Source organism: Scyliorhinus torazame, chromosome 3 (assembly GCF_047496885.1).
Source record: "Scyliorhinus torazame isolate Kashiwa2021f chromosome 3, sScyTor2.1, whole genome shotgun sequence".
In the NCBI taxonomy this organism is placed as follows: Eukaryota; Metazoa; Chordata; class Chondrichthyes; order Carcharhiniformes; family Scyliorhinidae; genus Scyliorhinus; species Scyliorhinus torazame.
Window position 1 is genome coordinate 236,014,786 of NC_092709.1, and position 26,685 is coordinate 236,041,470.

Here is a 26,685-nt window from a genome sequence, read left to right on the forward strand (position 1 = left end):
CCTGGAAATGTAGAATTGCTTTTACAACATGAAATTTAGAAGTTGAATTGTTCTGTTTTGCAGGTCCTGAAAATGGTCCATTAGTTCATCTGAAACATGTGGGAAAAAAAGAAGCTGAATTAACGTGGAGTGAAATTCCTGTAAAGGAAATGCGTGGTTTCATCACAAAGTACACCATATTTTACAAGAGTGGAACTGCAAATGAGACAAGTATGTCGCTTTATGTGAAATATCTACAATATAATGTTTTCAGAAGGTTTTTCAACTGGATGGGCTGGATTGCCATTTCAATGGCAATTGAATGTTGAAATTGGAATGTTATTTTCTATTCTTTTACTCGTGTTAAATATTCTGGTATTTCCTGCAGCATTCAGCTGTAAATGTTAAATGCTACATGTGAATATTTTTAAATATTCATAAAATCAGGTTCTGCATTTGTAATAATTAAAGTTTATATGATGATTAATCTTCTGGCAGTTGCCAATAAAAAAGCTTGATTCTTTGTTTTGATTTAAAATATCTTTTCAACTTAAAAGTTTCAAAAATTGGAAAAGTATACTTCTGGAGACCAACATGGCTGCTAGGTTGCACATGATAAGATCCTGCAAGCAACACTGAGAAAACTGACCGCATAATTTAGTTAAATGATATTGTTTGAGGAAAACATTTTGGTTGAGACACCAAGAGAATTCCTTTGTTTGTCTTCCAAGTAGTGTCACTAGACATTTTTATGTCCATCAGAGCAGACAAAAACTCACTTGGCATCTCACCTCTACTGGTGCAGCCCTACTGAATTGTCAATCTTGTGCCGAAATCCTGGAGTGAGTCTTTAACCCCTTTACTGAGGCAAGGATACTGTTACTAAGCCAAGGCTACCGCAACAAACTCATGCAATTTGAAAAGGATATTGCAACAAACATAAGAATTTCTTTCACAAACTGCTTAAAGGAATTTCTTTCTAAGCTTTTCAGCTGCCAAACAGTAAAATGGATGAATTGGAATAACTTGGACTAGAAAGTGATGAACATGTTCATTAACCATAACCAGCAACCAGTCTATCTTTGAACAAATTGATGGCTTTTAAAAAAAATAAGTTTGTGTTCAACCCAAAAACGTAGTCTGATGTGCACTGTGAGGTGTTCCATAGTGTGATGTGCACTGTGTGAAGTGTTCCGAAGTAATATTGCCTGCATTAATTCAGTTTTTACGATTTTAAAACTGACATTTTATGGCACTGTTGGGTGAACTGAGAATTGTTTCTGAAAGTAAAACACTGACCGCCTTTTCAGGAATAAATTGCTTGCCTTTCCTCCAAGTCATTATCGCAACTATGACTTTGCTGTCCCATTTTGAATAAAAATCTATTTTGCTGTATATATACACATTGAAATATCACATGATTACTTTGTGTTACTGTACAAAAGTGATAAATTTCATGAATATTGAGAGATTGTAGGCAAGTTCAGTGAAACAGTGAAGAATTTAATATATTTTTGAGGTAACACTTTTATAATAAGGCCCTTGTAAAGCTTGTGCAAATATTGTGTTCAGCCAATTTTTTAATTGGTTTAGAAAATATAGTAAGGCTTAACTGATTACAATGAGGTGAAAAACCTGTTCCCTCTGAGCTTAAGAGGAGTTCAGATGAAAGAATTGTTGGGAAATATATAGTTGTATCCTGACTCTGTTGCACCGATTATGCAATCTGTTCAAGCAAACAGAGTCCATAATGTTGAATGTGAAGGTGTTCTGACAATTATCGCACGCAATTTAAAAACCCTGTCTTATCCTTCAGTAATTATGCAGAGAATAGGTTTCTAAATGTCCAATCAATAGGGACATGCTGAGCCAAATAACCTCCTTCCGTGCCATAAATCTTTCTATGTAATCTTACTGAGTGGTAACTGATGTCGTCCCAACTGCCAAATTCTCAGCATTTCCAAACTGTGTTTTAAAATACTGGCCCAGAATTTGCCGGAACAGGCAAATTCACCCTTAACCCTTCCACAAATTTTTTTGCAAAATAAGTTGCTGGAAGTTCAAACTGCTAATGAGGCACTTGGGACCATGGTGACAATAGGACCAAGCAGTCTGTCTCCTTTAATTAAAGAGATTTGAGAGAGAAATTATGACTAAATTAGAGTCAAATTAGGTACAGCAAGAGTGTTGAGATTGGATTCAGTAAGAGAAAAGGAAAGGTAAGAAAATAATTAAAGCACTTAAAATTTGAAATATTTACACCACAAACAACAATTTATTGCCTGCAGTTTGAGACTCCATAGTTTGAATTGCTCCCTTTCTGGGATGGAGAGGTTGAATGGCATTGCAGGAACCTAAATCTTGTAAATAAAAAGGATGCTTATTCTGTTGGATACCAACCCTAACTTGCTGCCCACTTTATTTTTGTGCAAAATCTCGGCAATATATTTTTTCATCCTTTGCATTAGTGGCGATTTTCTGCCCACTGGTTTCACTTGTCTTTGCACATTGTTTGCATCTCTTCAATGGTTTTAGTTTTTATTTGATAGGAGTTTCTCAAATTGTTTCTAATTTCTAATTCTTTGTTTAATTTCCAGGTATTGTTGTTGATGCAAAGTATCAAGAGCTCCAGCTAAATTCGTTAACGGGCAATACTTTGTATGTCGTACGTGTCATGGCATCAACAGTGAAAGGAGGCACAAACAGCTCGGAAGTTAACTTCACCACTTTAAATTTCGGTGAGTTATTAACTAGAAGTTAAAAATATTACTGAATAATCAGTGGAAACTTGCATTCCAAAGCAACACAACTGAGGTACGAATTCATTTCATAGATATTCTGAGATCTAAATTGCTAGTTTGTGGGAATAGTTTAAACTGGAATTTCTGTATGCGTAACTATCTGTCAGAGCCTCAATTGATTTATTATTAGATTAGGCCCGGGTTGTCATACACGCTGTGTACAGTGGGTATGATATGATAACCTGTTAGTTTGCCAAAAGGTATTTGAACACTTGGGTTTTGCTTGCGTTCCTGGGTGTAAGATTGGTGCACTGTATACCAATTTTCTAGATATTATGTTCTGGACCCAAAATGAGGATTGAAGTGAAGATAAGATCCCAAGCAAGGAGCTAGTAGTTCAGATGGAGATAACCTCGAGCCTGATGGCTACAGCTCACTGCTCTGAGAGAAAAGCAGTCCGCTTCTGGCTCCTCCTCTTCCAAACCAACATTAATGATGTCTTTTGGTGCTTACAATATAAAACCAGATTGTGTAATTCCTCACAAGCCAAGAATTCTCGGTCTGCAAATTCTTGTTCCCTATTCACCAAAGGCCCCTGCTCATTCTTGGCAGTAAGGTCCCTGGTTTCACACACAGTTTTACTGACTACTTGCTCTTCTCTCAGTGCTACCACAGTGCTGCTATGCCCACCTCAGCGGGACAGCTGGGTTGCATGTCACGCACTCCCATTCCAGTTCTTAAACCCTTGTCCCCCATTTCCCCCTCACCTCCTCCCCCAGGCCCAATCTTCCAACCCCTGCCACACCCATCATGCAGTTTCCTTCTCTCTCTCTCTCTGACTCGCTTTCTCTTTCCTGTACCCTCCGCTCTCCATCCCAAGCCATTACCCTAACACACCTCCATTATTTTCTCCCTGTCCTGAGTCCCAATCTCCTCTCTCCTAATCTCTATTCATCCTCCTTCAACCCAACCCAAATTTCCTACTCCTTTTTTTGTTCCGTACATCATCTGATCCTGCTTTGGTCACTGCTGAGCAGGCTGCTCACAGTGGGTGAGAAGTGCTGCTGCAAGACAACATTTAAAAAGTGTAGTTCTCCTGGACAAGTGTCTAGGATTCCCATATCTTGTTCTGGAAGATTCTGCAACACTATTAGCGCAGCTGAGGTTGAATAAAACTGTTCCGGGTTGACATCACTTGATTGATTAAAGACATGGAAGGACTTCGATCATAGAATCATACAATTTACAGTGCAGTAGGAGGCCATTCGGCCCATTGGAAAGAGCACCCTACTTAAGTCCACGCCTCCAACCTATCCCCGTAACCCAGTAACCCCACCTAAACTTTTGGATACTACGGGGCAATTTATCAAGGCCAATTCACCTAATCTGCACATCTTCGGGCTATGGGTGGAAACCGGAGCACCCGGAGGAAATCCATGCAGGCACGGGGACGAAGTGCAAACTCCACACAGCCAGTCACCCGAGGCCAGAATTGAATCTGGGATCCTAGAGTGGTGAGACAGCAGTGCTAACCACTTTGTTGTAGCATCTACAGGCTTTTCAAGCCTAAGTTTGGTTTCATTTAACCTCTGCTGTCAGATTGTCCTCAATGTTTCTATTTAAATGCTGCTGATATCCTTGTACTAATATTTAATCTGTTTGTTTACCAAGGTTTTTGTAATTTTTAAATGTTAGGTAGTTAAATCTTTGTTACAATTGAAACTGAAAGGAAAGGTGCTCTGGTGATTTAATGTACCATAAGCCAATTAATTTGATATAAGTAACTACAGCAGACTTTAAAGTTGCCATTGCCATAATTTTCTTGATTGATTCATGTCAGTTTCTGAGCAACCAACTAATTCTAGGCCTAAATTTAATAAACATAAATTACACTTTTCCATAACGTTTTTGTAATTTTGGGGATAAAGTTTACCCTTGGTTGAAATTCATAAAGCAAATTTTATCAAATAAAACTACAATAAGTAACTTCTGTAAGCTTTGTAAATTTGGAAACATTATAGTTACTGCTTTTTATTCTTACATTTTCTAACTGTGTACTTCTTGCAAATTGTCCCAGAGGTTTTCTGGTTTCATTGGTTTTCCAGGAGTAGTTTTGAAATGCATGTACAGGCAGTCCTCAACTTTATGACGTTCAAGTTAAGATGAACGGTGTTTATAATTTTTAGAAATTGGCACCTTGTTTTGACTTTCCGCGTCGGTTTTGATCTTCGTTGCCACACATCAGTGGTGACCTTTTGACGCCAGATCAGTGGTGACCTCATGATGCTATATTAGTGGCATCCATATGTGTACATCGACATTAAGTGGCGTCCATACATGTTCATCGATATTCAGTTGCTGTATGATACACTTTTGCAGTGCTTTTAGTTCCTTTGTTTTTCCAAACTCTTTTTTAAACTTGTCTCTTTGTCCATAATAATGATAAAAAAGCATAAATCTGGTGCAAGAAATGTTTCTTCAAAGAAATGTAGAGCAATTATTATGGAGCAGTAATGGAAATAATTAAAAGATCTGTAAAGGGAAAGACGCAAACTGAAAACGGTAGAGCTTTGGCTATCCCCTGAATGACAAAGAACAAAGAAATGTACAGCACAGGAACAGGCCCTTCAGCCCTCCAAGCCCGTGCCGACCATGCTGCCCGACTAAACTACAATCTTCTACACTTCCTGGGTCCGTATCCCTCTATTCCCATCCTATTCATGTATTTGTCAAGGTGCCCCTTAAATGTCACTATCGCCCCTGCTTCCACCACCTCTTCCGGTAGCGAGTTCCATGACAATCGTGACCATTCTGAAACACAAGCTAAGAAATCAGGAACATGAGTTTGGCTCCTATCAACTGTGAAAACTAAGCGTGTTTGACATAGAGTAACTGTTAATAGTTTGGCTTGAGGTTCAAAATCGATGCTCTGCTCCTGTGAGTTTAGACATAATTCAAGAAAAGGCTAAGAGTCTTTATGGTGCTGTAAATAAGCAACAGGGGGAAGAGTTCTAACGCTGAGCCTTTTAATGCAAGTAGAGGGTAGTTTGTGTTTTAAAGCCAGGGCCAATCAAGTTTTCAGGTGAAGCTGCTGGTGCTTTTGAGAAGGCAGCTCATTCATTTCCTGAGACATTGGTTGAAATTATTGAAGAGGGTGTGGTGGGTGTTGTGCTCGACAGGCTTTTAATGTTGATTGAACTGGATTCTTTTGGGTGAAGAAAGTGCTGTCGAGAATCTACATTGCCATAGAGGAGAACTCCATGCCAGGATTACGGACACAAGTTTACTTTCTGCTCGGTGCCAATGCTGCGGGTGACTTTCAACTTAAACCTTTGCTTGTATCATTTGGGAAAACCCAAAGGCTTTTGAGGGACATTTCAAGGTATTTCTCCCAGTGATATGAAAATCCAATCGTAAGGGTCAGTAGGAACACCTTTGAAGATTGGTTTAACCATCATTTTGTGCCACGGAGTTATTGCAGCAGAAATAATCTTGCATTTAAAGCATTGTTACTCCTCAGCCAATGCTCCTGGTAATCCAACCATCCTTGATGATATGCATCCTGACATTAAAGTAGTGTTTCTGTCCCCCAACCTACCTCCAGCCCATGGACCAGAGGTAATTGCATCCTGTAAAGCTTCCTGCCTTAGGTGGTCCAACTCTCAAGGAATTCTGGAAGGGCTTCAACATTTACCATGCAGTAAAGAATTTAGGTGAGGCATGGAATGAATTCTCACTATCAAATTTGCATGGTATTTGGATTTATTGTTTGTGAATGACCTTTAAGGCATTACAGACACTGTTGAAGGGGTGACCAGAAAAGTTGTCAAAATGGGTGAAGAACTCAACTTAGACATTGCACCGGAGGATGTTTGAGATGCTGGCATCACATTCTGAAGAATTAACTAATGAGGACCTCATTGAATTGGAACAAGAAAAAGTGGCAGAGGAAGTAGAAGATGCACCCAATGTTGTAAGAGATTCCTCCTCGTAAAATCTTAACTGCACACGTGTTGGCTGAGGCATTTCAACATTTGGAAGCTGCCATGTCCCTGTTTGAGGAACATGACCCCAACACTGAACACAGTGCATCTGTAAATAGGAGCATGGACAACATGTACAGCTGCTACAGAGACGATTTTGAGGAGAAGAGAACATCTGTCCAAACCTCCTTGGACACTTTCACTTTAAGAAAGCAGAGAAGAAGAAAACATGAAGCCAAGAATCCTGAGAAGATTCCAGCCAGTAACCTTTCAAAATTTCCAACCAAAGTCAAGCAAAAATCATGCCAAAGAAATCCTTCTACTGAAAACCTCATCCAGTCAGACTCATCCATGAGCCCAGGAATGAAGACGACACAAGTACTGTAAAAAAAAAATGTGCCTACACTTTTTAGATAATTTGTAGGTAATATACAGTGGACAATACTATTGTACAGTGCGATACAGTATAGACTTGTACATTTCGATGATATTTTTGTCAATAAATATGTTAATATTGATCTATTACTCATCTATGATTTGAGTACATAATCCTGGGTTATTTTGTTGAAAATAGTGTATCGGTCCTCAGTTCAGAAACCAAACCGTATTTATAACATTGGTTTTGGTGTATGGCGTTTCGACTTCAGGTGCGGGTTTTCTGGAACCAATTGTGTCGTAAAACTGCCTTTGTTGCAATGTGAGAAGCTGCAAAATACCGCTAATTGCTTAGTATAATAATTAATTAAATCTTCAATTTTTATACTTCACAGTATGGTAAAGTTAGAAAGAACTTTACGCATGTCAAATTAATGATTAGAGTAAGTATTTTTCCGTTATGGTCCGCACCTAATAAATGAACTGCAATTTCCCACATGTACTATATGAGGCACTTGATAAAGTTCACTTTTGTTTCTCACATTTAATTCAAATGAATTTGGTTGCAATGGAGACATTTTTCTGACATCTGCCTTCATGATAGCTGACTGATCCTTGCTCTTCCTGGTTGTGATATTTAAATGGAAACACTGTTCAACTCTAACAGTCACTTTTTTTACCCTCCCAATTTAATTTCTGGCACTTAGAACATAGAACATAGAAAAATACAGCACAGAACAGGCCCTTTGGCCCACGATGTTGTGCCAAACCTTTGTCCTAGCTTTCTCCACCCTGTGTCCGTCCTACCTCCTGCTGTGGTCCTTCTCCCCTCCACCCTGAAGTCCTCCCATTGTTCACACTTTTGTGGGTACAGGAAGTCATCTTTGACATAGTTTTCAAGTTAAAACAAATCTGGGGTCATGCAAAGCCTGGAGCGTTAAAATGGCGACACTCAAGGAAAATGTTTGGGAAGCAGTGCCACAGAGACATTTAAATCTGCACAGTGAAAAGAGATTCCTCCAGATAGAGTACTTGTGAAGTACTTCATTGTTCCTCAGGATAAATCTGTGCTGGCTTGAAATGCTGTTTCTTTTAAACTACTGAAACATCAGATTGTGGTATCAAGAACAAACTGCATCTCCATAATATAGAAACCTACCCGGTATTTTAATCTTGCATATGTGTACTGCAATTTATATATACTTGTATTTTATTTGATATTGCTTCCATAGGAACATTATTATTAAATTCCTTTTAAGAAAGCCTAAAACACTCAAGTGAACAATGTATTCTTATTCCAGAGTTCATAACTTTTCCACACTTCAAAATTGGGGAACCTCGTGCAGGCACAGATGCTGCCTATGATGCAACTTATTTTAGAAATACTGCAAAATTTTCTTTTAGTTGTAATGTTGATCTTTTTTTTTTAACAGCAAAAGGTGAAATTGAGGCAATTGTAGTGCCTATTTGTCTGAGTTTCCTTTTGATTACTGTGGTGACTATACTACTGTGCTTCAACAAAAGACATCTGTAAGTATAATTTATTTTGGTTTAGTAGTGTCAGCTACAAAATCTTAATCTCTTGCAAATATGACAACAATTTATTTATATGCAGTGCCTTTTAACATAATAAAACATCACAAGGTGCTTCCCGGGAACATTGGAACATAAGATCTAGGAACAGAAGTAGGCCATTCGGCCCATCGGGTTTGCTCCGCCACTCTGATATCGCTGATATAATCCTCAAATCCACTTTCCTGCTGTATCCCCATAATCTTTGCTTCATTTACGGATTTTTAAAATCCATCTCAGCCTTAAAACATGGCGACACAGCCTCTACAGCCCTCTGCTATAAAGAACTCCACAGATTCACTATCCTCTGAAAGAAGAAATCTCACCTCATCTCGGTCTTAAATGGGTGACCCCTTAGTCTGAAATTCTGTCCTCTAGTCCTAAGCTCTTCCACATGGGGAAACAACCTCTCAGCATCTATGCTCTTAAGCCCCCTGAGAATCATATGTCTCAACAAGTTTGCGCCTCATTCTTCTAAACTCCAATGAATACTGGCCCAACCTACTTAACCTCTCCTCGTAAGTAAATTTCTCTGTTCCTGGGATGTCTCGTGAACCTTCTCTGTATTGCCTCCAATGCCTGTATATCTTTGTGCATTGTAGAACAAAGTATATCATGGAGCCACGTAAGGAGCACGTAGGGTAGCGCAAGTGAATAGCACTGTGGCTTCACAGCGCCAGGGTCCCAGGTTCGATTCCCTGCTGGGTCACTGTCTGTGCGGAGTCTGCACCTTCTCCCCGTGTCTGTGTGGGTTTCCTCCGGGTGCTCCGGTTTCCTCCACAGTCTAAAGACGTGCAGGTTAGGTGGATTGGCCATGCTAAATTGCCCTTAGTGTCCAAAAAGGTTCCGAGGGGTTATTGGGTTACGGGGATAGGGTGGAAGTGAGAGCTTAAGTGGGTTGGTGCAGACTCGATGGGCCGAATGGCTGCCTCCTGCACCGTATGTTCTATGTTCTAAGGAGAAATTCAGTCAGATGTCCAAAGAGTATCTTAAAAGGGGGAAAGCAAGATATAGAGATGTAGGGATGGAAATGATAAAACTTGGGACCAACAGCTGAAGGCACAGTCACCAATGGTGGAGCAGTTATAATTGTGAATCCAGACAAGGCCAGGATTAGTGAAGTGTTTTTATTTTGGACAGTTGTGCGGCTGGTGGAGATTGCAGAGATGGGGTTGGACGAGACCATGGAGAGGTTTGAAAATATCCTGCTGGATGTTTTGTGTTGCTTTTTAGCTGGTTACAGTTCACATGAGCACTGCCAATTGAAGCCTCTTAACCTGGCATGAGCTGCATGTTGCATATTCCCTCCCAGCTCTCCCCCTCTCTCCCCACCAGGATGACCAGTTCTATCCAATGCATCAAACTCATTGTCGCAGTTTTGCCCCCCTTTCCAATTTAGTCTTTGGAGAGTCATAGATATCTCACAGGACAGAAGGATGCCATTCGGCCCTAACGTTTCAGTACCTTTTTCAGTACATGTTGAGCATCAGAGCCAGGCAGCCTGTCTTTCTCCCATGCCATTCTCTCACCCATCGTTCCCTCCTTTTACCCAGTGTATATCCCTATCATCTTATTTCACGCCCTGTCCTGCAGTAACATTTGTAACCAGTAATTGAGGACATAAGTAAGAGAACAAATATGAAATTCATGTAGAGCGAATGAAAGTTAATGAAAAAAGTGAAATGGTGTCACAGTTTAAAAGCACCATATACGCAAAAAGCAAATAATGAAAAATAGAGTGGCACAAAGTAGCAACGGGCAAGAGAAACAGTTACAAGGAGAGAAAACTAGAGATTTTTTTGTTCTTGTACAATAACAAACCCTGTTGCAGGGCCTAATGCTTCAGTGAACCATGCTGCGCAATAAACACTGGTTTAATTTCAATTTTTTTTAATACAGGATTAAGAAATATGTTTGGCCTAACGTTCCAGATCCTGCAAATAGCAGGGTTGTTGAATGGTCACCTAGCGCGGCAAATCTCATTCAGGTATGGTTTTTCGTCTGACTGTAAAACTGTTAAATGGCTTTGGGACATAATTTAACAGATGCTGAAAAGCAATGCAGTCTCTGTGCACCAAAATACCCAGCTATGGTGGAAGATATGCACCAAAGTAAAGTTAAGTTTATTTTAATTGAGCTTCAGTAAGTTTCTTACTCCTGTTCTTTTCCCCCGCACGTATTCGGAGTTCAGCAGAGTTTAAAATGGATCCAAGTTTGTTTGTGCTCTGATGATGACCACTTAAACATTATTCGGTCACCACAGTGGAGCAACCAAATCAAATTGTCATTAAATTTGGGCCAACTACATTAGAACCGTAGAAACCATAGGAAAGTTACAGTACAGAAGGAGGCCATTCGGCCCAGCTTGTCCATGCCAACCCGAGGACACCCAGATGTTCTTTTTAATCCCACCTTCCTGCACCCCGGCCCAAAGCCCTGTAGCTTGCAACATCTAATGTGCAAATCCAGGTACGTTTTAAAAGAGTTTACGGTCTCTGTCTCCACCACCAACTCGGGCAACGAATTCCAGACACCTACCACCCTCTGTGTATAATTTTTTTTTTTTTTTTTTAATTCTTCCCCATGTCCCCTCTACAACTTGCCACTTATCTTGAATCTATGTCCCCTGGTTCTAGAATTCTTACCAAGGGAAACCATGTTATCCTGTCTACTCTATTTCTTCCCCTCATAATTTTGTACACCTCAATTAAGTCACCCCTTGGCCTTCTTTGTTCCAAGGAAAGTAGCCCCAACCTATCCAATCTCTCCTTGTAGATACACTTTTCTAGCCCTGGTAACATTCTTGTAAACCTCTTCTGCATTCTCCCCAGAGCAATTACGTCCTCCTGTGATGTGGTGGCCAGAATTGCGCGCACCACTCCAGTTGTGGCCTCACCAGTGTTTTATACAATTCCAACTATATATCCTTATTTTTATAGTCTATACCTCTGCCAATGAAGGAGAGCATTCCATATGCTTTCTTTACAACCTTGTCTGCTTGAACCGCTGCCTTTAGGGGCGTGTATACTTGTACGCCAAGATCTCTCACTTTATCTACCCCTCTTAGCATATTGCCATTTATTATGTACTCCCTACCTCCCTAAATGTATGACCTTTTACTGCTTCTCTGTGTTAAGTTCCATCTGCCACTTTATGGCTCACTCCATCAACCCATCCATATCATTTTAGAGATTATAGCTATCCTCTGAACTGTCCCCCACTCGGCCAATCTTTGTGTCATCTTCAAATTTCCCAATCATATCCCCCACGTTCACGTCCAAATCATGATATGTAACACAAAACAGTAAGGATTCCGACACCGAGCCCTGTGGAACACCACTTGAAACAACTTTCCATTTGCAAAAGCAGCTATCGAGCATTACCCTTTGTTTCCTGTTACTAAGTTTCCTGTTACTAAGCCAACTTTTTATCCAGTATGCTACGTTGCCCTGTATCCCATGTGCTTTTACTTTTTTGACCAATCTGTCATTAGGACTTTGTCAAACGCCTTGTTAAAATCCATGGACACAACATCACTGCACTACCTTCATCAACCCTTCTTGTTACTTCCTCAATCACATTTGTGAGGCAAGACCTTCCTTGAACAAATCCAAGCTGGCTATCACTGACTAGTCCATGCCTTTCTACGTGACAATTAATCCTATCTGTCAGGATTGATTCTACTAATTTGTCCACTAATTTGTCAGACTAACTGGCCTATGATTGTTTGGCATTTCCAGTGATCCCTTTTTAAACAATAGGACCACATTTGCATTTCTCCGGTACCCAATCCATGATCTATGTCAGGTGAGGATCAGAGAATTATCCTCCGAGCATTTGCTACCTCCTCCTCTAACCTCCTTCAGTAGCCTCGGAAACAATCCATCTGGCCCTGACGACTTATCAACTTTGAAGGATTCCAACCCTTTCAGTACTTCCTCTCTCTTCATGATTATCCCATTCAATATTTTAGTGTTCCTCCTGGATTACTATATTGGCATCATTCATTTCCTTTGTAAACGGAGACAAAATATTCATTTAAAACCCTTCCCATAGATTCTGCATCTATACATCAGTCCCTTCAGCTCTGGTAGGTACCAATTTTTCCTTAACTAACCTTTTATCATTAATATGTTGATGAAACATTTTTGGGTTTTCTTTAACTTTACTTGCTAATGTTTTTTCATGTCCTCTCTTTGATTTCCTTTATGGCTTTGTCCCTGCACTTCCTATACTCGTCTATCTGCAGTGCTTAGTTCTTTGAACCTATCATATGCTTTCTTTTTATGTTTGATCTTACCCTGTATTCCTCTATAGACAACAAGGTACAGCAGTACCACTCTTATTTTTGGAGGGGACATGTCTACTTTGTACATTTAGGATCTCGCTGGTTTTCTGCTGATTTATTCTGTAGCAATGCTGGCCCAGCCCACCTCAGCCAAGTCCCTTCTCATTTCTGTGAAATTTGCATTCCCCCAGTTCAAAACTTACTCCTGCTTTATCTCTGTCCTTTTTCATGGTAATACTGAATCTAACTGAGTTGTGGTCCCCAACTGTCACTTCACTCACTTGCCCTTCTTCGTTCCCCAAGATGAGGTCTAGAATTGCATCTCCTCTCGTCACTAATTGGTTGAAAACATTTTCCGAGACACACTGCATAAACTTTTACCCCCCGGTCCCCCTTGTATTGTTTGAATCCCAGTTGATATTGGGATAGTTAAAATCTCCAACTATTATTGCCCTCTTGTTCTTACAGGTATAAATTTGCCTACATATTTGAATTTCTATCTCCCTTTCACTATTTAGGGGTCTGTAGTACACTCCCAGTAGTGTGATTGCCCTTTTTTTATTTCTAAGCTCAACCATAAAGTCTTGTTTGTCAATCTGTTTAGTATACCATCCTTTCTCACAACTGGAATTGATTCTTTAACCATTAGAGCTACACCCTCTCCTTTTTTTAAAATCTCCCACTCTATCAGGTCTGAAGACTCTATAATCAGGAATATTGAGCTGCCAATTTTGCCCCTCCTTTAGCCAGGTTTCCGTTATAGTAATGACATCCTGCTGTCATGTGTCTCCCTGTGCCCTGAACTCACCTACCTTGTTTGTAATACTCCTTGCACTGAAGTATAAACAGTTTGACCCCATAATTTTCCCTTGCTGGGCGATTTTTAAACTTTGCTTGTCCTGTAATTCCAAGTCTATCAGTACGGCTTCATCATTACTTGTTCATGTTCCAGCTCCCTTTTCCTGATCTGAAGCTGACCTATCTGATCCTAATCCTGGGATCCAATCCCCCTGCCACACTAGTTTAAATACTCCCAACAGACATTGGTCCCAGCTCTGCCTGGGTGCAACCGAGCAGGTTTGTACAGGTCCCACCTTCCCCAGAACCGGTCCCAGTGCCTCAAGAATCTGAATCCCTCTCGGCTACACCATCTCTCCAAGCACGCATTCATCTGATCTATCCTCTTATTCCTGCTCTCTCTAGCGCGTGGAACTGGGAGAAATTTGATGTCCTGCATTTTAGTTTATCTCCTAACTTCCTGTACTCGGCTTGGAGATCCTCAACCCTTAGTTTACCTATGTTGTTATTACCAATATGTACCATGACCAATGGCTATTCACCTTCCCTGCCTAGAATGCCCTGCAGCCGCTCCATGGCACCCCTGATCCTGGCACCAGGGATGCAGCATACCATCCTTGATTCACGTTTGTGGCTACAGAAGCGCCTGTCTGTGCCCCTTACTATTGAATCCCCTATCACTATAGCCCTGCCACTTGTTTTTCTCCCACCCGTCTGCTGCCACCCACGGTGCCACTAACTTGGCTGCTGCTGCTTTTCCCTGAGAGGCCATCCCTGCCCACAGCCGTATCCAAAGCAGTATATCTGTTTGGGGGGGGTGAATGACCACAGGGGGGTCAATGACCTGCACTACCTTCCTCAGTCTTTTCCTGTTCCTGATGGTCCACCATTCCCTTTCTGCCTGTGCAATCCTCACGTGCGGTGTGACCACTTCGCTAAAATATGTTATCCACCTCCAGCTCCGAAATCCGGTTATCAAGAAGCTGAATTCTCCACTCCCACGCCGGTTTGGAGAATCGCCTGGCGCGCCATTATTCCCCACGACGCCGGTCCGACGCCCTCCCGCGATGCACCGAAGCGACGAGAACGGCCCCGTCGAGTTCGGCGCGCGCAGGCCGGAGAATCGCCCGGGACACCCAAAATGGCGATTCTCCACTACACCCGCGATTCTCCGGCCCGAATGGGCCGAGCGGCCTGCCCAAAACGACGGCTTCCCGCCGGTGCCATCCACACCTGGTCGCTGCCGGCTGGAACAGCGCAGGAACGCTGGGGGGGGGGGTGACCTGTGGGGGGAGCGAGGGGGATTCTTTCACCGGGGTTGCACTCAAAAGGGGTCTGGCCCGCGATCGGGGCCCACCGATCGGTGGGCCGGCCTCTCTGAAGGAGGACCTCCTTTCCTCCGCGCCCAGCAAGATCCATCCAACATCATCTTGCGGGACAGCCTCGGGGAGGACGGCAACCACGCATGCGCGGGTGAAGGCAGTTAGGCGGCTGATGACGCGGCGTCGCTTTTCTGCGGCGCCAATGCCCGGCGCCAATGCCCGGCGCGCGCTGACGACGCTGCTTTAGGGACACACCCCCCGAGTTTCTCACGGCCCCGATCCTAGCCCATTTTCGGGCCCTGAATCGGTCGAGATCGGGGCAGTTTCGCGCCGTCGTGAATCTCTATGGCGTTCACGACGGCGTGGGCACTTAGCCGCGGGAGTGGAGAATCGCGCCCACCTTTTGCACACATAGTCCAGCATCCCTGTTTTCCCATATTATGCATATCACCGGTCCAAATCAGCCAGTGCTTTCAATGATGTAACTTGATTGTATCGGTAAAGGTGATTAATGGGCCTTTTATCTCATATGTTTACTGAATCTTTCTCTGTGTAAATTTCCACATTTACCTATATAAACAAGTTGCTCTATTTCAAAAAGTAATCAATTAGCTACAAAGTACTTTTTGGGCCATCCTGAGAATGTGAAAGCCATTATGTAAAATGCAGTTTTCTCCTTCATATCTGAGTGTGACTGAAATTAATTTGTGCCGACTGCTGTTCAATTTGATAAGTATCTTCATTTGTGTTTCATAACTTTTAATGTGCTTAGATTATACATATGTCACTCTTAATCACAACAAATAACTATTTTCAACAGAACAACCTAGGCCCAAAGGAGCCCTTGAATCCAGATGGTTTTATTTCCGATGTTACTATAATTGAAGCTGATGTAGATGATGAGAAATATCTGTCTAATGAGGATGAAATAAAGCAATTGACATCCTTAAAGAAGGAGAAGAGTACATCAGAAGAGCACAGCAGTGGCATTGGAGGTTCCTCGTGCATGTCATCCCCTCGACAAAGTGTTTCAGATAGTGATAGTGAATCTGCACAGAATACTACAAGCACAGTCCAATATTCAACTGTATTAGTAAGTGACACTGGTTATAGGTGTCAGCAACCATCAACACAGGTATTTACAAGATCAGAATCAACCCAGCCACTATTAGAAAATGAAGAAAAGACTGATGAGCATGCATATGGCAATTTTGGAAGCTGCAGTACAGAAGTAAAAAGACAGTATTTTAAACGGAATGCTAGCATTGAGGAGACATGTTTGAGTGAGCCACATCCAAATGGGGCAGAAATCGTCGGTGATACGAATGAAGAAGACTCACTCAGACCAAATCAAATTGAAATTTCAGATCAGAACTCAGACTTGGAGGGATGCTGTCCAACAGTGGAGGAGTTCCCAAGCAGTAATGATCAAACTGTTGTCAGACTGGAATTTTTGGGATTCAGTGCAGGTCTGGAAACTGATCAGCAAAGTTACATGCCTCAGGCTGTGAAAAGTAACAGTTATATGCCTCAATCAAAATAAAAGAAGTCTACCCTTTTCCTTGTGCTTGAGATGAAGCAGCTCCTCTTTCACAATCTACATGTCAAAGTTGTGTTTGCAGCTATCCTAAGTAGCCTAAACAAGCACTTGTGATTTGAACATTTGTGGTAGCACCTTGAAGAAAATTGTATCCAAATACTGATGTGAATGTCTTGTTTGCAAAATCTTGGACACCAGATTTTGAGGTTGACTCATTTTATTACCCCTTCTAACCACTTTGGAAATGCTAGCCTGGTGGAAAAATCAACTTGACCATGGAAACCAAGCTAAATCATTCTTGTACTTGCAAGACAGCCATATACCAAAGAATGTTGGGCAGCTGATTGGCTTTATGTTACTATGGGGCAAGGGAGGAAGGATAAGTAAAATTAATCTCTCGTGAGTTTTAAAAAATACATACCATGTTGGATTTGTTTTGAAGTTCTTTCAGGATTAGGACAATTAAGTATTAAACTTCTAAATTCCTTTGCCTGTCCGCTCTTAAAAAAAATTGAAATACAATGTATTTTACTCTAACATTTTTAATTTTATTGAAAATTTATTTGCATATTATGAAGTCACTTTTTTCATTGAAAGTGCTGCACTATTCAGTGGATTCATGTACTTAAATTCTGCTTTATCCAACTAAACTGGTATTTAAAAAAAAAGCTAATTTAACTTAGAGGGCACAAGATGAATCTAAACACTCAAAAGTGTTGCTTGGTCACCTTCTTCCGTAACAGACTTTCAGTAATTATTGTGAATAAAATGCTGATGCATTTTATGCTTATTCGATCCCCTTAACTGTACTTAATAAAAGGGCAGCACGGTGGCACAGTGGTTAGCAATGCTGCCTCACGGTGCCGAAGTCCTAGGTTTGATCCCGGCTGTGGGTCACTGTCCGTGTGGAGTTTGCACATTCTCCCCGTGTTTGCGTGGGTTTCGCCCCCACAATCCAAAGGTGTGCAGGGTAGGTGGATTGGCCATGCTAAATTGCCCATAACGCCTTTTAAGAATTAGAGGTGGCAAAAGCACTACAACCTTTTTTTCGCAATATGTTAACCAGGTAAAGAGAAGGGAGGAAATATCAGATTTACACTACTGCAGCTATATACCTTAAACAAAAACTATTTTTCTAATATGTACAGTGTTAAAGTATCTTTCACACTTTATTTGGGATGGGGGCAAGAATGCAAAGCGTGTCCGGCATAAACCACACAAGTACGTAAATGTGAAGTATAACACTTGAGCGGTGAGTTTTGTGTTCAGTTCTCCTAAACCAGGATGTGGCAGCATTTTGAGATCTCTTGCAACTATATTTGCAGATTTACAATGGTAAAACCATTTATATGTATTGGATGTTGTGGAAGGGTTAGTAATGAAGTTTGAATATAGATTTTTCTCACAGTTTTTAAAGGATGTACGCCACTTAAATATTCAATATAATCAGTGTTGTGACATTTTAATCATGTTCTGGACAATTCTACTCCATTATGTTTTCTCAGTGTAAGCTATATCCAATTGCATTATCTGCTGAACTAACACTCAAAAGCATCTTCAAGCCAAAGATTTTCAATCATGAGCTCTGCTAACATTTTATTCTATGCATGTATATTTAATGGTGATAATTCTGCACCTTGAGAAATTGTTAATATGTTACAAAATTTAAAAAATAATTGTACTTGGCACTTGTGCTCCACACCGCAATGTTCAAGATTTATTTAAAAGTTAATCCGGCTCCTTGTGCTTCTTTATCCTAATGGCTAAAATATTTTCCACTATTGAAGCATTATGCTATTTTTATTTTCTTTCTAATAGCATAAGATCAACTTTGAGCAGGTAATCTCCAACCCAAATGTTAGTGTCCTAATGACATTTTGTATCCAAGGCAACATTGTGCACAAAATTTGATCAAACCTAATTCTGGTTGCAATATTTAAAAACAATAATTGCCATTAGGGCGGAGTCTCCGGTCCGCCAGCCGCATGTTTCTCGGCTGTGCGCCGTTTGCTGGCGGCGGGATTCTATCTTCCTGCTGATTGTCAATGGGATTTCCCTTTGAAACAACCTACGCCGCCGGGAAACCCGCTGGTGGGGCTGTGCTGCGAGTGGGAAAATTCAATGGCAACAGCCAGAGAATTTCGGCCATTATCTTTTATTTGACTATATGCTGCTTTTAATCTTGCTGGTACATTATACAACCAAAATTACTGGGCTAATTCTGTGCAGCTGGCAGTGTAAGTCTTTTGGGTTGTCATTACACTTGTATGTTCTTAAGCCACATATTATTTTCATAAAGTCATTCCTGGAAAACTAAACTTGTGGTTAGGGCTGTAAGATTTGAGTTTTGCTAATTCTGCCTGAATCCAAAATAAAGCTTATTTTCAAGTTTTGATTGTGCCTGACCTTTTCATGGACCACATTTTTTGTATGCTATACTTCCTACCTGCAAAATCTGAAGCTGAGATCAGTGTTTTAGAATTGATTGTTAATCCATTCAGTTGTATTGGAGGAAGGACTTACAAGGTAGCTTAAGAACTGAGATTTTGGGACGAAAATTGCATGTGTTACATGCTACATGGTAATGAATTGCTTGCACAAAGCATTTTACCACCAGGAAATTGTCAAACATTTCATCAAAATTTGTTTCTTATGCATAAAGCTTAACATACACTGGAATGTTGTATTGGTACTTAATTAAATTTTGTTTCGTTCTTTGGAATACAACTTTTTGTTTCAGAGGTAAAGTGGTTCATTTATTTCCTAAAGACTGAATGTAATATCTAAGTTCCTGAAAAGCATACTTACTGTGAAAGCATGCTGTTTTGAGGATAATGTATCTGGACTATTTGGATGACTTTCTTTTCCAGAGTACTGAGGCAGTAAGTATGAGGAAATCATGTGCATAAATATGCAAGAGGCGGCTGGATATGGTACTTGGGGAGAATGGAATCAAAGGCTATGGGGAGAAAGAGAAAGCAGGATCAGGCAATTGAGTTGGATGATCAGCCATGATCGTGATGAATGGAGGAACAGGCTCCAAGGGTCAAAAGGCCTCCTCCTGCTCCTATCTTCTATGTATCTATATGTAACCCACTTAATTGGCACCCCATTGAACACCTTCAACATCCATACACTCCACTATTGATGCACATGGAAAGCATTATGTACCATCTGCAGGGTCCACTACAGCAACTTCAACTGCACCTTCCAAAACCCATGACCTCTACCATCTGGAAGAGCAAGGGCAGCAGATACAGGGGAAAGCCACTCTCCTCTAATCCACACACCATCGGGACTTGGAACTATATCGTTGTCCCTTCACTGCCACTGCATCAAAATCCTGGAACTCCCTCCCTGACAGCACTGTTGGGGAGGCGGTGGTGCAGTAGTATTGTCACTGGGCTAGTAATCCAGTGACCCAGGTTATGCTCTTGAGGTCACTAGTTTGAATCCCACCGTGGCAGATGGTGATATTTGAATTCAATAAATAAATCTGGAATTGGGTCTAATAAGAACTAGGAGCAGGAGTAGGCCATCTGGCCTCTCGGGCCTGCTCCGCCATTCAATGAGATCATGGCTGATCTTTTGTGGACTCGGGTCCACTTTCCCGCCCGAACACCATAACCTTTATTCTTCAAAAAACAATCTATCTTTATGGTAAAAACATTTAATGAAGGGCCTCGACTGCTTCACTGGGCAAGGAATTCCATAGATTCACAACCCTTTGGATGAAGAGGTTCCTCCTAAACTCAGTCCTAAATCTACTTCCCCTTATTTTGAGGCTATGCCTCCTAGTTCTGCTTTCACCTGCCAGTGGAAACAACCTGCCTGCATCTATCCTATCTATTCCCTTCATAATTTATATGTTTATATAAGATCCCCCCCGCATCCTTCTAAATTCCAACGAGTACAGTCCCAGTCTACTCGACCTCTCCTCGTAATCCAACCCCTTCAGCTCTGGGATTAATCTAGTGAATCTCCTCTGCACACCCTCCAGTGCCAGTACGTCCTTTCTCAGGGAAGGAGACCAAAACTGAACACAATACTCCAGGTGTGGCCTCACTAACACCTTATACAATTGCAGCATAACCTCCCTAGTCTTAACCTCCATCCATCTAGCAATGAAGGACAAAACTCCATTTGCCTTCTTAATCACCTGTAAATCAACTTTTTGCGACTCATGCACTAGCACACCCAGGTCTCTCTGCACAGCAGCATGTTTTAATATTTTATCATTTAAATAATAATTCCTTTTGCTGTTATTCCTACCAAAATGGATAACCTCACATTTGTCAACATTGTATTCCAACTGCCAGACCCTAGCCCATTCACTTAACCTATCCAAATCCTTCTGCAGACTTCCGGTATCCTCTGCACTTTTTGCTTTACACTCATCTTAGTGTCGTCTGCAAACTTGGACACATTACACTTGGTCCCCAACTCCAAATCATCTATGTAAATTGTGAACAAATGATGACCATGAAAGCATTACTGATTGCCGTAAAAACCCATCTGGTTCACTAACCAATGTCCTTCAGGGAAGGAAATCTTGGCACCCTCACCCAGCCTAGCCTCCATGTGACTCCAGACCCATACAGTAATGCAGTTGACTCTGAACTTACAACCCCCACCCCCCCCCCCCACTTCCACTGAAATGGCCTTGCAAGCCACTCAGTTCAAGAGCAATTAAGAGATGGGCAACAAATGCTAGCTTAGACAGTGATGCCCACATCCGAAGATCGAATAAGAAAAAAACTGGGTGTTCCTGCACTACATGTATTTGACATATTTACAACAATTTAGAGAAGGTGTTGAGGGCAAAATCTCTAAATTTGCAGATGATACTAAGCTAGGGAGAATAGTGAATTGTGAGGATGACACAGAGACGTCAGAAGGACATTGACAAGTTGGCCAAATGGGCAGTGACCTGCCAGATTAATTTCAATGCAGAGAAATCTGAGGTAATGCATTTTGGGAGAAAAAACATGGGGAGACAATACAGGCTCAATGGCACAACTTTGAGGGGAGTACAGGGTCAGAGGGACCTCCGGGTTCAAGTGCATAATTCTCTGAAGGTGGCCAGGCAAGTTGAAACACTTGTTCAGCAGGTGTATTGGATCCTTGAGTTTATAAAATAGAGGCATAAAATATAAAACCAAGGAAATGATGCTCCACCTCTAAAAATCATTGTGACCTGGATCATCATCTTCTGCAGAAAAGTCTATTCCCCTAACAATAGAACCAAAGTTAAACTTTTGAGCTAAAAATTAATTTGATGAGCAAGTTTAGCTTCTCTTGCTTTGAATTTCTGTTTTTATATGGGTTTTAAGGAATACATATTCCTGCCACGCTCTTGCATTATTGCCTCATCCTTAATTTCCGCTGGTCGTCATGTCAACCAAAATTTTGCATTTATTCTTTCTTACTTGCATAGTATAAACCGCCGAGTCTGTGAGCTATGACATTGATACTGCCATGAGTGCATTCTTGAAAATCTAGAGAATTCTGTGGATACCTTCTTGCTGTTACTTTTTATCGAAAGTCCTTTTTCAATTTGAACAACAAAAAATTGCTTTGGAATTAAAGGTACCTTTTTAATGAAGAAATTACTATAATTTATAAATTTAAAGATTGTAGGATTCAAATCAGGGAAGCATTATCACAAGCATATTTTTCTTCTGGAATGTAATATTTAGTTCTACCCAAGCTTCATCAGCCAAACTGTAAATGGTTATCTTTCTGTGGAGCTAAGAAGAAACAATAACATTAAAATGTGAGCACTTAAGAATTGAATCTCAAAGCTGACTCTAAATAAGATTTATAGGTATTTTTGACAAATGTTATATTGATAAAGAAATTGATTCTTTGAATATATTACCTACTCTGCAAAGAATTGAATCTCATGTTATTCCATTCATTGGTCTTGTTCTGTGCAATTTAATGCAGTTTACAATAAAGCAAGAATAAAAATCCCCAAAATTTGATATTGAAAAAAATAATTTTTGTCTGTAAATTCTTGTTAAAATCAATTGTGTATGTAATCTTTTTCTATTAAATGAAAAGTAAATATCCCAATTTTTCAATCTGTTTATTTATTCATTCAAGTGATGTGGGCTCTGCTGGCTAGACCAGCATTCATTGGCATGTCCTATTGCCCTAGAGAAAGGTGGTGGTGAGCTGTCTTCTTGAACTGCTGCAGTCCATGTGGTGTGGGAACATTCAGTACTATTAGGGAGGGAGTTCCCAGATTTTGACAGCAGCAACAGTGAAGGAATTATATATTTCCAAGTCAGGATAGCGAATGGCTTGGAGGGGAACTTCAAGATGGTAGTATTCCCATGTACCGGCTGGCTTTGTCCTTCTAGAAAGTAGTGGTCATCGTGGGTTTGGAAAGTGCTGTCGAAGGAGCCTTAGTGAGTTCAAGATGTACATCTTGTAAATGGTACACGCTGCTACTGAGTGTCGATGGTGGAGGGAGAGAATGTGGAAAGGTTGGATTGCTTTTGTCCTGGGTGGTGTCAAGCTTCTTGACTGTTGTTGGAGCTGCACTAATCCAGGCAAGGGGAGAGTGTTCCATCACACTCCTGACTTCTGCCTTGTAGATTACGGGGGAGGTTCGTTACTCACTGCAGGATTCCTAGCCTATGATGTGCTCTTGTAGCCACAGTATTTATATGTCTAGTCCAGTTGTATTTCTGGTTAATGGCAAACCCCAGGATATTGATAATTGGTGATTCAGTGATGCCAATGCCATTAAACATCAAGGGCCAATGGTTAGATTGTCTCTTGTTAGAGATGATCATTGCCTAGCCCTTGTATGGAGTGGATGTTCCTTTCCAGACTGACCAACGGTGGTGGCACAGCAGCATACAGTTGGAAAGAAGTTGCCCTGGAAGTTCTCAATATTGATTCTGGACTTCCATCAGGTCAAACATGGGCAAGGAAACCTCCTGCTGATAACCACCTATCCCCTTGACTGATGAATCAGTATCCCTCCATGCCAACCACCAATTGGAAGACACAGAGGTTGGCAAGGGCACAGAATGTACTCTGGGTGGGGACTTCAATGTTCTTCACCGAGTGGCTCAGTAGAATAAATTGTCGAGTCCTGAAGGACATGCTGCTCGATTTAGTCTACAACAAATGCTGAAGGAACCTTAATGATGGTGAAACCCAGCACATCAGTGCAAAAGACAAGTTGGAAGCATTTGCACCCATCCTCAGCCAGAAATGCCAAGTGGATGATCCATCTCTGCATCCTCCTGAGGTCCCCTAGCATGACAGATGCCAGTCTTTAGCAAATTCAATTAATTCCATCTGATATCAAGAAACTACTGAAGACACTGGATACTGCAATGACTGGTCCTGAGAAAATTCAGGCAACAGTCCTAAAGACTTGTGCTACAAACTAGCTGCGCTCCTAGCCAAGCTGTTCCAGTATAGCTACAACACTGGCATGTACTCAGCAATGTGAAAAATTGTTTTGTCCACAAAAAGTCAAATCCAACCCAACTCAATCAGTCTACTCTCGGTCATGATGAAAGGTGTTGTCGAATGCTACAAAGTGACACTTGCATAGCAACAACCTACTTGTTGATGTTTAGTTTGGGTTCTGTCTGGGCCACTTAATTCCTGATCTCAATACAGCCTTAGTCCAAACATGGACAAAAGAGGTGAGAGTGAGAATGACTGCCCTTGACATTAAGGCAGCATTAAATAGAGTATGGCATCAAGGAACCCTAGCAAAACTGAAGTCAATGGGAATTTCTTTTTGAGGGGAATAGGGCAGTCCTATCCAGCACAAAGAAAGATGGGTATGGCTGCTGGAGGTCCGTCATCTGAGTGCAAGGATATCGCTGCAGGAGTTCCTCTGTTATGTCCCCGACCTAACTCTAGGTTCTTTGGCCTTTCATCCATCATAAACTCAGAGGTGGGTATGTTCACTGATGACTGCACAATTTCTGACATCTCAGATACTAAGCAGACCATGTCCATGGGCAGCAAGACCTGCACAACATTCGGGCTTTGGCTGGTAAGTGGCAAGTATGCCACAAATGTGCCAGGCAATAACTTTCAAGAAGAGAGAATCTAACATCTCCCCTTGATATTCAATGGCATTACCATCGCGGCATTCCCCACTATACGCATCCCGGGGTTACAAACAAAAACTCAGCTGAACCATTTGCCTCGCTACAGATGCTGCCTAACCTGTTGAGATTGCAGCATTTTTTGTTCTTATTTTGAAGGATATGTTCACGGTAATAGTGTGGTAGATTACAATAGCGTGGATCCTGCTTGAATGGAACCTTATCCACCACCTTCAACATTCACTCCTTCCACCATCAATGCACAATGGCAGCAGTGGGTCCCATCTCCAAGCTGTAATGCAGCAACTCACCAAGGCTCTTTTAAGAATATCTTCCAAAACCACAACCTCTATCTGGAAGGACAATGATGTGGAGATGCCGGCGTTGGACTGGGGTGAGCACAGTACGACGTCTTACAACACCAGGTTAAAGTCCAACAGGTTTGTTTCGATGTCACTAGCTTTCGGAGCGCTGCTCCTTCCTCAGGTGAATGGTGCTGGAAGGACAATGGCAGCAGATGCATGTGAACACCACCGTGCAGGTTCCCCTCCAGGCCACATCATGCTGACTTGGAATTTGTTCTTTCATGGTTGCTGGATCAAAATCCTGGAACTTCCTCCCTAACAGTACTCCTACACAAGATGGAGTGCAGCAGTTCAAGAAGGTAGTTCGCCACCACCTTCTCCAGGACAATTGCATATGGGCAATAAATGCAGGCTCAGTCAGCAATGCATTCTTGACTGCATTCATAGGTAATAATCGCTGCCAATTATTAGATACATCTCCTAAATAGAGGGTTTCACAAGACCTCCTGCTTACAGCATACATCAAATAGCAGATTGGCATTGGATAAGAACTGACTGAGGAGAAGGTGGGAGGAAATGAAAGTAGAAGTATCAGTCTGAACTGGGTATGAGTTACCAGTGTGACCTGGAAGGACAAGGAGAAGGGCACTAACTAGAATGGCAAGACCTTGATGCATGAGCTAAGGGCAGACATGTGCCATTTGAACATAGGGAAAAGACGCTAAACTGGGGAGATAATAGAATTAAGTGCCTTCATAATCTCAATATCACAAAATATTTTTGAGTAGTTTAACAATTCAATTTAGCAGCAGCAGAATATAATGCAGTAGCGCTAATTTATTTTGTCTAAAGGTCAACATAAGTTTAATTTAACTCCCCTCTGATAGCTCTGTTTTTGGCTTTCTGCACTGTTCCAATGGAACTCAACGCAGGCTCAATAAGCAGCACCTTATCTTTCGGGCACGATTCTCCCAAAACATTTCTAAGTTCATTGGTGGCATGTTTTTCAGGGAGTTTCCTACCAGCTCCGCCAGTGAGGTCCCCACCACTATTCAATGTCACTTAGTCACTTTTTGGGGCCCTGAGGAATTTCTCACCAGTTTAGCCCACACTTAGAATTTTGTTTTAGCACTGAGGAGCTGAACTCCGAGATAGGGCCGCCATTTTGATAGATTGCCCCGATCTCTAGTGAGCTTGTGGGACCCCACACTCCCCACCCATGGGCAATGTCATTCCCCACACAAGGGCACTGCTCCACACCCCCAAGTGAGGATACCCCACTATGGGGTACTTAGCGGATCCCCTCTTCAGGCCCCCCAAGCCACCTTACAGCACCCCCTCACATCCAGGACCCACACCTGTCACCACCCCCCAATCTCAGGAGGCCCCTACTTACCTGCCCTGCACACTCCCACCTTTAAAATCCCCCCCCCCTCCACCCTCCTTTCATGGGCATGGGCCTCCTCGGGCCCTGACCCTTGGCAGTTCCTGGCATCTGGGCACCCAGGCAGTGTTTCATCCAGCTTAGCAGTGCCAGGATGCCAACTTGACAGTGCCCATGTTCCAGGGGGCCACCCTGCTCTATTCCTGACCACCCAGGGGTCTCTGATAGCCCAGGAGACTTCCCCAAGTGCCATTCCATCTGGTCCACGTTTGTGTGGACTAGCACTGATCGGTGCCCGGCTACAGAGT

At 41.8% G+C, this 26,685-nt stretch overlaps 1 protein-coding gene across 4 annotated transcripts in view; it reads left to right on the forward strand.

The window, feature by feature from the left end:
- Nucleotides 1-18,993, forward strand: part of LOC140408998 (interleukin-6 receptor subunit beta-like) — a 117,137-nt gene extending 98,144 nt beyond the window's left edge. For all 4 annotated transcript variants that reach the window (XM_072497009.1, XM_072497010.1, XM_072497008.1 and 1 more), the window contains 5 exons: nt 64-210; nt 2,577-2,717; nt 8,512-8,608; nt 10,550-10,637; nt 15,879-18,993. In XM_072497009.1, the coding sequence (XP_072353110.1) occupies nt 64-210; nt 2,577-2,717; nt 8,512-8,608; nt 10,550-10,637; nt 15,879-16,601 (1,196 nt within the window). In that variant the 3' untranslated portion in view covers nt 16,602-18,993. The remainder of the gene's footprint in view (nt 1-63; nt 211-2,576; nt 2,718-8,511; nt 8,609-10,549; nt 10,638-15,878) is intronic.
- The last annotated feature ends 7,692 nt before the right edge of the window (nt 18,994-26,685 follow it).